The following is a 10,705-nucleotide window of genomic DNA, read 5'->3' as shown; positions in this document are numbered from 1 at the left end:
CTACTACTGTTTTTCATTTTAAGCTTAACAACTTAAAATATTGTACTTGTATTGATTTAGCCAAAAACTGTGATTGTTCGTAGACGATTATTTCATGAACATTTTGAGGTGTCATGATACCTTACAGCAGGCATCCTAGCAAATTCAGTAATTACACGTTAATTCCAATGTGTGAACCCTTTTAAACTTGCATACTGCAACAAGAAAACCGAAAAGAATTATATCAATAGTGGTAAAAACTAGGTATCTCAGAACATCTCCTCCATTATTTATGTTGCATTTTGAGTGCTATAACTAGGTAACTCGACAATTTTTCAACCATTTTCTGTTTTTATCAAAGGTTTAAACCAAAATAGTTAAAAACTTTTTCTTGTAGCAGAAAGAGCAGAAGCTGAATAAGCAATTAATGCTAAAAAATAATTATTTTAAAGGCTCCATACCTTTGGAACAGCTGCATGAAAAATTGTTAAGTTTTCAAAGCCGTTTTTCTCAAAACTATGATTTTTGAGTTACCTAGTTCTAGCATTAAGGGGACGAAATATTTGTCATCATAGCAAACAGTCTAATGACACCTGTAGCAACCTTGGATGAATGTCGGGCTTCAATGGCAAATATTTGTCATAATGACAAACAGTCTAATGGTACATTTATGAATGCGTTCAGTGAAATGGATCACATAATAACTTTAATCAACACGTCACTCCGCTGATTTGAATTTTGCCAGCGTGCCTTGGTTTTGACATTGCAAAAACAAAATACATTGTATAGGCCTTTTCAAGTAATAGCTCCGTCTCGAGGTCCGTTATGCATTTATTTACGAAGGTCGGATAACAGCTGCTAACACTGACCTGGCATCTCCATAAAAAGACTATCAATGACCCGAAAAATCAGCTAATTTAAGACGTCGAATGAATGGTCCCATTATGACTCTAGCGTGCGCAGCATTTTCTTTTTTCTCACTCACTCTCGTAAACAAACACGCAAAAGAAACAGATAATAGAGGGGGCACTTTGCCCCCTCTTTTATCTCGCTCTTGAGTTCAACAAAATGAACGAGCGAGAAAAAAGAAAAGACTGCGCACGCAAGTGCATTCTGATATCGTCGGTTTCCTGCAATAGGGGCACAACTCAAAAAATGTGAATTTTCAGAAGAAGCGTTTAAAAATTGGCAATCTTGAAGCAGCTCCTGAAAATTCACTTATTTCTCTCATCATTTGACAAAAGTAAACGAATTTTGATATTTGTATCATGGAAAAGGACTGAAGGACTATCTGTTTCATGAATTTTCGATAACTATTTTTCAACGACTATTGAAAAAGTTGACTGATTTTGAGTTGTGCCTTTATTGCGGAAAATTGATGAAAATGTCAAAATCTCGCGTTTCCCAACGAATTTCGGAACGGGTCTTTGTGAGATGAAAGTTTACGTAGTTTTTCATCATTTGCCATTAAAATTTCAAAAATGACAAATTTTGAGTTGTACGCATATTGCAGGAAACCGACGATATATAAAAGTCAGAACCTCATTCCAGCCTTTGTCCTACGTCAACATTGCGGTTATGCCTCAGTCATTACCCACCCCTAGTTTTTTGTCTAAAATCGTCCAATATTCAATCGGTTCTTTTCAGGACCATAGAAAATTATTCATCAAGAGTTGTGAATCAGATAATTATTTCATTCCATCATGGATCGGTAAAAGTGTGGTGCAACCGAAAAGTGAAAGATTGAATGCTTGGTGGCCCCGCAAGAATGATGATGCCGGCCACTAATGGTTCCATCCGGAATTTATCAACCCTATCCGAACCATTTTTCGTGAAACATCGATAAATTATAACGATGTTCGAGTTAAAATGATCTTAACCTTACAATATTTTGATTACTTTATTCGTTAAATGGATATTTTCTCATTTCTCGGTTGATTAACCGTTTCAAGCGTCTGGTGCATGCGGGGCGGGTCATGCAAATAAAATATACTGAAAAGCCAGCCGAATGGGAGGAGCTTCATCTGCTAATCTAGGGCATAAAAGCTGCTCCCTCTGATTTCTTTCGTCATTTTCGTTGGATCAGTCAAGCAGGGTGGATGTCACCTCCACACCTGAGCACTACCCATCGGCGACTCTCGGCTATCGTGCTGATAGCGTCATGAATCTTATCCACGGCAGAAAGCGGCCTACCAATTTTCGGTGGCATCCTGCAGGATTAGCACGGAGAAAACCAACACGCATTGTGTGGCAAGGCGGTTTCATGCCATTTTCTTCCTGAAATCGTTACTTTATCAAACGGTCCTTATCAGGATCACCAAAAAATGATTCTTCAAGAGTTGTAAATCAGATAATTTTACTCCATCAATCGAGAAAAGTGTGGTTCACCCGAAAAATGAATGATTGAATTCCGGCCACTAATGGTTCCACCCAGAATTCAGCAACGCATTACCCTATCAGAACTATTTTCCGTAAAACATTGTTTAACTCTAACAATTTTCGAATTAAAATGATCTAAATCATCCAATATTTTGTTTACTTTAACGCTTAATGAAATTTTTTTCCATTTGTGACGGCGAACAACCCTAGCCTGTGCTTGACTGCCCTGTTGCATCTTTGTTTCGGATCTGCCTGTCGTATGTCCAACTGACAGGTTGACAGCTTGATGGTAGCAGAGCGTAGGTATGACAAATCGACTCCGTACCAAAACAGAACAAATATTGGATATGCTTGAATGACTAGTGGAAGTTTAACGAATTTGCAAAAACCCAGTTAATTTGATTATTAGTGCGTTGAATTACAGCTATTGAAGGCCGACGGACAAGCCGGCGGATAGCTATTTCCGAATATTGTAAGATTTATTGAACTGAGACAGAAAATATGTGTAATAGTTTTATTTCAATTTTCAGTTTACACGCGCACAGAATTCTATTGAAATCAATTGCATAAATAAATTAAAACTTGCAATTAGTTAAAATATCTCGTCTAGAGTTGAAAATTTGGAGCAAGTATAAAATTTATTTGTTATTAAAAATCATTAAAACTAATCATGCAACAATCTCTTATAGCCTACAGTTTGAAACCTAACCTAAAATTATTAGCTACGAGAGGAATCTTAAAGAATTAAGGAAATACTGAAGATTTGTAAGTAGCTTTATTCATAATACTCTTATATGTAAATTTGACACCTAAATATATTACAGTTAAAGTTGCCCTGACACCGCAGAACTGTGGTCCCGCTTCTTGAAAATTCAGTTCGAACATCCTTTAAAAATCTTCAACGATTCCTCCAGCATGCCGACATCCAAAGCGAATGATCCACAGGTACCGAAAGGCTGTATGGCCTGCAACCGCCCCGACCACATTGAAGACATGGTGGCATGCGATGACTGCGGGAAATGGTATCATTTCGGCTGCGCGAATGTCGATGAATCTGTCGTGGACCAATCGTGGAAGTGCCAACCCTGTGGACTCCTCCTAGCCACCGCGGCATCAAATACAGCAGCCTGTGCGAGTTTGAACGTCCCCACTGGCGCGTTAAGGAAAACTGGTAAAACGGCCGGTAGCAAGGTAACGAGTTCCCGAAAATCAAAAAAGACTGCTGCTAGTAAAACGGCGAGTATGACTTCTAGTGCAAGGGCACAACTTGCGTTGGAGTTGGAAGTACTAAACGAACAACAGCAGTTAGAAGAGTTAGAGCTAGAAGAGGAAAAGCAGATTAGAGCTAGGCAGATTGATCAAGAGAAGATGATAAGGGACAGAGAGTTAGAGATAGAGGCTAAGAAGTTAGCAGAGGAAAAGGCATTTTTGGAAAGAAAGACGGCCGAAGAGTTAAAGTTTCGTAGAGACCAAATGGCTATTAAGAGGAAGTCGCTAGAAGAGAAAGCTAAACTAATTCGCGAACAGTCAATTCGTGGGAGTAGTCGGTCATCGAGCGTTAGTGAAAGTGTTGCAGAAGTGAGCGCAAAAGTGAATAAGTGGCTGGAGAAAACGGAACAGCATGCCGGAGATAATCAAGAGCATGCAATCGAACCAAATGACCCGGAGCTCGGTCTGAAAAACGCAGCTTTTGTAAGTTGCTTCAATAGGCTCGGACTGACGCAGCGAGAGGAAGCTGGAGTGGCAGGCTTCGGCGATAGGCAGACCGTTAAACCAATTGCTGTTCCTCGCGATCCAGAACACTTCCCGCAAAACTTCAACAAAGCTGCTGCGTGGCAGAACGTAGTTGACGGAATCACAAGAGGCGAACAGGTGGGAAGCGGGAGAGGAGCGAAGCTTCCCGAGCAAACATGTGTGTCACTAGGACGACAAAGTTTCGATGACGATAATTTGTCTGCGTTTGATCATCAAGTGGGTCCTACGAACCGCCAACTGGCAGCACGTCAGGTAATGGGCAAGGATCTGCCCATTTTCTCTGGCAATCCAGAAGACTGGCCGATTTGGGTGAGCAACTTTGAAAGATCAACGACGACGTGTGGATTTTCCCAGGACGAAAATTTGATTCGACTTCAACGCTGTCTTAAAGGGCCCGCCCTTGAAACAGTACGAGGCCGGCTTTTAACACCAGCTAGTGTACCACATGTGATCAAGACGCTGCAGCTACGCTATGGTCGACCCGAAACCTTGATAAGAGCTCTCACCGAATAGATCCGGCATCTTCCACCGCCGAAAATGGATAATCTGGAGAGTATCATCGATTTTGGTATGGCAGTATGCTCATCTAACAAACCCTTCTTTGATACACGACTTGGTCGGCAAGCTGCCGGTCGAATATAGAATGAAATGGGCAGCGTTCAAAGGAGCTCGAGCCGATGCCGATCTGAGAATATTTGGATCTTTCATGAACGCAATCGTGGAGTTAGCCTTTGAAGTAGCCGACGACCAACCGACAAGTACGCCATCGAAAACCCAACAAAAACCTAAAGAACGTGTGTACCTACAGACTCATTCCGAATCAATGGACGCGAGTGCTGAAAATGTTACCGTATCAAGGTTCCGACTGGATAAAGCTCAAAAAAAGATTTGTGTGGCATGTTTAACTGAAGGTCATCGAGTATATGAGTGCGAGCAATTCAGATCGCTGAATGTCGACGAGCGGCTGAAGATCGTGAACCAGAATTCATTGTGCAGAACCTGTTTAAATCAGCACGGTAGATGGCCTTGTCGAACCTGGCAAGGATGCGGCATTTCAGGGTGTCGACTGCGGCATCATACGTTGCTGCACCAACCACCACAAGTAACTTCGGTTGGCGTTTCAACAAGCCATTTGGATTCGCAGCAGTCATCTAACGGTCCGCTGTTCAGAATTCTACCAGTTACGTTGTATGGGCCAAGTGGAAAGATAGACATATTCGCTTTCATCGATGAAGGATCCCAACTGACGCTGCTAGAGGACGAGGTTGCTGCCAAAATAGGGCTTTCTGGCCCCTGTGAGCCGTTGCAGTTGCTGTGGACAGGGAACGTTACACGTAGTGAATCTACATCTCGGCGACTTTTGGTGGATATTGCAGGAACCAGGATGAGCCAGAAATATAAACTTGCCGATGCTCGTACAGTTGGAAAGTTGATGCTTCCAGCGCAGGCACTCTGCTACAGTTATCTAGCGGCACGATACCCTCACCTCCGAGGACTTCCTATAAGCGATTACGAGGAAGTTGTACCGAAGCTTCTCATTGGTCTTGACAACCTGAAGCTCACAATTCCGTTGAAGATTCGAGAGGGAGACTGGGGACAACCTATGGCAGCCAAATGTCGACTTGGATGGAGCATCTATGGGTGTTCGGCTAATGCCTCCGGATCGGTTACTTGTGGGTTTCACGTTGGAGGATGGACCAATCGAGATCAGGAGCTAAATCAATTAGTCAAAAACTACGTAGCTCTCGATAACGCCGGTATAACATCACCTGCTGCACCTTTGGAGTCAGATGAAGATCGCCGTGCAAGGGAGATACTGGAAGCAACTACTCGAAGAACTGCTACCGGCTTCGAAACCGGCCTCCTCTGGAAGACAGACTGCGTGCAGCTGCCCAACAGTTACGGTATGGCCTATCGACGGCTCCGCAGCCTGGAGAGAAAACTGTCATCGGACGAACAGCTGTACGACACCGTACGCACAACAATACGAGACTACGTGACGAAACAGTATGCGCATGCAGCCACGGAGTACGAACTTACAACAACGAGGCCGGATAAATGTTGGTATCTGCCACTTGGGGTAGTGGTAAACCCTAGGAAGAACAAGGTCCGGTTGATTATGGACGCAAGAGCAACTGTGGACGGTGTGTCGTTCAATTCTATCCTAATGAAAGGCCCGGACTTATTGACGTCGCTTCCAGCAGTTCTTTGCCATTTCCGTCTCTTTCAGTACGCTTTGGCTGCTGATATTAAAGAAATGTTCCATCGGATGTGGCAATTTTTGGATCCACATGCTCCCCAAGTTCAGCTCAATTTGTGAAGAATCAAAACGCACAGGAGTTTGCAAGCGAATTCCCTAGAGCTGCCGATGCGGTAATTCGTCATCATTATGTTGACGACTACTTGGATAGCTTTGGAACAACAGAAGAAGCAGTGAAAGTCGGCCGTGATGTGAAAGAAATTCATGCGAGAGGAGGATTCGAAATCCGCAATTTTCTGTCAAACAGTGCTGAGATCGTCCAACGCGTGGGAGCTCAATCAACGGCGATGGAAAAACTGCTTAATGCTGGAAAGGAGGAGTTTTCCGAATGTGTTTTGGGAATGAGATGGATGCCTTCGAGCGACAACTTCACCTACTCGCTTCAGCTCCGGGAAGACCTACGGAACGTGTTGGCCGAAGAACACATTCCTACAAAACGTGAAGTACTACGAGTTGTTATGAGCCTCTTCGATCCACTGGGGCTTATAGCATTCTATCTCATACACGGAAGAATTCTTATGCAGGACATATGGGCTTCCAGGATCGATTGGGATGAAACCATTGGCAATGAGTTAAGCGAACGATGGCGACTATGGATCGGATACCTCCCTCAGTTGGACACGCTCCGCATTCCACGTTGCTACTTTGTAGGAGGCAATCAGGATACATATGCGACCCTTCAGATCCACGTCTTTGTGGACGCTAGTGAGTCCGCATTCTGCAGTGCGGTCTATTTTCGAGTAGAAACCGCTGATGGAGCGAATGTAGTGCTAGTATCGGCCAAATCGAAGGTAGCACCTCTGAAAATGATGTCTATCCCTCGTTTGGAGCTCCAAGCTGCCGTATTGGGCGCACGGCTTCTGAACAGCGTTATCACTATGCACGATCTGCAAGTAACTAAACGTGTGCTATGGACGGATTCTCGTACTGTACTGGCATGGATAAACTCCGATCAACGTAAATACCATCAATTCGTTGGATTCCGTGTAGCAGAAATACTGTCTACAACTGAATCGTCAGAGTGGCGGTGGATTTCCAGTAAAGCTAATGTAGCTGTCCGTGCAACGAAGTGGGGAACGGGACCTGATCTCAACGAAAACAGCGTGTGGTTTCTTGGTCCGGAATTCCTACGTCGGTCAGAGGATACATGGCCAAAACAGCAACAAGAATCAACAACTACTGCGGAAGAAATAAGATCCTGTAATTTCCACGTTACGGAGCCCAGAATAGTTGTAGACGCAACCCGTTTCAGCCGTTGGGAAAGACTTCACCGTACAATGGGATACATTCACCGTTTCTGCAACAACCTTAAACGAAAACGACAAGGAGTTTCGTTAGAGTTAGGACATCTCACTCAACTTGAATTGGCAACGGCAGAACGAAATCTTTGGAAGTTGGCACAACAGGAACACTATTCAGCGGAATTGGAACAACTTAACGAGAAGCGTTGCGTGACTAAGAACAGTAAAATCTACAAGCTTTCTCCGTTTTTGGACAAATTCGGTGTTCTTCGTATGCGAAGTCGGCTCGAACTATCTGCGTACGTACCATTTGAAGCCAAGTACCCAGTAATACTTCCAGACAAATCTGCCGTTACGATCTTAATGGCAGATTGGTTTCACCGTCGTTATCAACATGGAAATCGTGAAACGATTGTAAACGAAATGCGGCAACTCTACCAAATTCCGAAGATGCGAGCGTTGGTCGCAAAAGTAGCCAAGAATTGCATGCGATGCCGTATATGGAAGGCGGTTCCTGAGACTCCAAGGATGGCTCCACTGCCTAAGGTACGCCTTACCCCATTTGTTCGGCCATTTACCTTCGTAGGACTAGACTACTTCGGACCGGTAATAGTGAAACAGGGTCGAAGCAATGTAAAAAGGTGGATTGCACTACACTCTGTCCAACTTCTATAAGACCACCCACAAATTGTTTCAAGTCAACTATAATAATAACAATTTCGAGTCAATGTGCATATAATTGTATAATGCATTACAAGTTATTTTTTGTCCTAAATTAATTTTGATTAAAAGATCCTTCTATTACTTTGGTAATAAGACTTTATATTTTCGAGGTGTCCAGTTTCTATAAGACCAACTCAAATATTATACATTTTCATTAAGTAAAACTTATAAAAACCAACATATTGTAAGTTCAATAATCCGTTGCTTTGCCATTTAGATTTATGACTTGGAAAATTCGATTTGGCATACTCTTTACTAAATTCAGTAGAACAGATTTCTCAATTTTGCCCCATTCTGTTGTTATAGCGGATTTCAACTCAACAACGGTGACATACTGTTTTCCTTCAGTATAAATCCTACGAACCAAAATCCCCCAAATGTTTTCGACTGGATTTAAGTCAGGTAAACACGCCGGCCAGTCGAGTTAATCGATTTTTTGGTCCCTGAACTTTTGCTTTGTTTCGTTGCTGGTATGAATGGCGGATAATGCCTATTGGAATGTAAACTTCTTCCGATAATATTTGCGCAAGGAAGGGAGAAGAACTGCCGTGTGCAGCATAGTTGTCCCATGTTCTATTGGAATCCCTATTAACATGGGACAACTATGATGCACACGGCAGAGAAGTCCTTCAAAAATACTGATGCAGTCCTTACTATTCGTTTTAAAGACGTGAACCAGCTCTTCGATTACACAAAAGCATGCTCACACCATGCATGAGCCACCACTGAAATTCCGAGTTGAAAAAAATATTCTTCCTTCCCTAAATCCGCCAGTATCCATTGAAGCCGCCTGGACCATCTAAGTTGAACTTCTTTTCGTCACTGATAATAGTCTAAATTTTTTTCAAACAATCTAGAATATTTTACAAGTTTCAGAGTTATATTGGAATATTAAAAGGGGTCCGAAAAATAACATTTCACAAAAGCTTACCAAATTCCACTGCCTATTCATGTGAGTATTTGTAAAATTCAGCTATTTTTCAACATTAGAAGCTGTAAGGTTAGGAGCTTCAATCCTTTTTGCCCTTTTAATATGCGGTTTTTTTATCAAAACTTTTGAAACTGTCTCCAGGCAAACCTTTAAATTCAAAGTTTGCTTAATTTGCATCAAGGATTTAATGGAGTTCTAAGCTATTCTACCCGTTCTCTTCTCGCCGTCAGATACCTTTGATTCCAATCGTACCCTTCAGGACCAGCGAGATCATTGCTTGATGGGACCGGACTGTTTGTTATTATGACAAACATTTGCTATTGAAGCCGGACATTCATCCAAGGTTGCTACGGTTCTCGCTGTGTTGGTCTTTTGTTGGGCTTGTTTGACCAAATATTTGTCATGTCTAACGGACCTTAATTCCCACTTTTCTTGGTGAAATGCCTCGATTCTTCCCTTTTTCTTCTCCGTGAGCACTTTACCCTTCGGCATTTTGATGCAGCAAAATGAAAACACGCGAATCTGAGAGTGGTCTTATACAAAATGGACACGGTAAATCGCAAAAACAGTAGTTACTGCTTGGTGCGTTCGCACACACACGATTATTCCTATGCATGGCACAGGTTTCACTCACACAAACATATCGTGGTATAAATTGAAGTGATGTGTTTGCTTCCTGAGAAATAGCAATCAAAAATGATCTGGTCTTATAGAAAATGGACAGAGTGTATTTACGTGTTTAAGCATCCGAGCAGTACACATGGAAGTTGTTCACGCTCTGTCAACAGACTCCTGTGTTCTGGCAATTCGAAGATTCGTTACACGTCGTGGAGCACCGGCTGAGATATTCAGTGATAACGGGACGAACTTTCATGGAGCCAACAACAAACTGAAAAACTAGGGGTGGGTAATGTCTGAGACATAACCGCAATGTTGACGTAGGACAAAGGCTGGAATGAAGTTCTGATTTTTACATATTAAAATGGGCCCTTTCATTTGAAGTCTTACATCAGCTGATTTTTCGGGTCATTGTTGTCCGACCTTCGTAAAAAAATGCCTAACGGATTTATCACATAAAAGGCCTATACAATGTATACTGGCAAAATTAAAATCGGCGGAGTGATGTGTTGATTAAAGTTGTTATATCGACGGTTTCCTGCAATAGGGGCACAACTCAAAATTTGTCATGGCAAATGATGAAAAACTATGCAAACTTTCATCTCACAAAGACTCGTTCCAAAATTCGTTGAGAAACTCGAGATTTTTGCATTTTCACCAATTTTCCGCAATAAAGACACAACTCAAAATCAGTCAACTTTTTCAATAGTCGTTGAAAAATAGTAATCCAAAATTCATGAAACCGATAGTCCTTCAGTCCCCCTCCATGATACAACAGTCGAATTTTGTTTACTTTTGTAGAATAATGAGATAAATAAG

At 42.3% G+C, this 10,705-nt stretch overlaps 1 protein-coding gene across 2 annotated transcripts; it reads left to right on the top strand.

Annotated features, from left to right (window-relative positions):
* Window positions 1-1,078: 1,078 nt before the first annotated feature.
* On the top strand, window positions 1,079-4,650 carry LOC115271014 (PHD and RING finger domain-containing protein 1-like). Of its 2 annotated transcripts, XM_062859112.1 has the most exons (4): window positions 1,079-2,830; window positions 2,889-2,987; window positions 3,048-3,123; window positions 3,183-4,650. In XM_062859112.1, exon 4 carries the CDS (start codon window positions 3,274-3,276, stop codon window positions 4,624-4,626), a length of 1,353 nt encoding a protein of 450 aa, XP_062715096.1. In that variant the 5' UTR covers window positions 1,079-2,830; window positions 2,889-2,987; window positions 3,048-3,123; window positions 3,183-3,273; the 3' UTR covers window positions 4,627-4,650. The 2 variants fall into 2 exon arrangements, with proteins under 2 accessions (XP_062715096.1, XP_062715097.1); XM_062859113.1 differs by having other exon boundaries at window positions 3,048-4,650.
* Window positions 4,651-10,705: the final 6,055 nt, after the last annotated feature.

The sequence above is a fragment of the Aedes albopictus genome, chromosome 3, assembly GCF_035046485.1.
Source record: "Aedes albopictus strain Foshan chromosome 3, AalbF5, whole genome shotgun sequence".
In the NCBI taxonomy this organism is placed as follows: Eukaryota; Metazoa; Arthropoda; class Insecta; order Diptera; family Culicidae; genus Aedes; species Aedes albopictus.
Note: the sequence above shows the minus strand (reverse complement) of the source record. Positions and strands in the feature narration are given on the sequence as shown.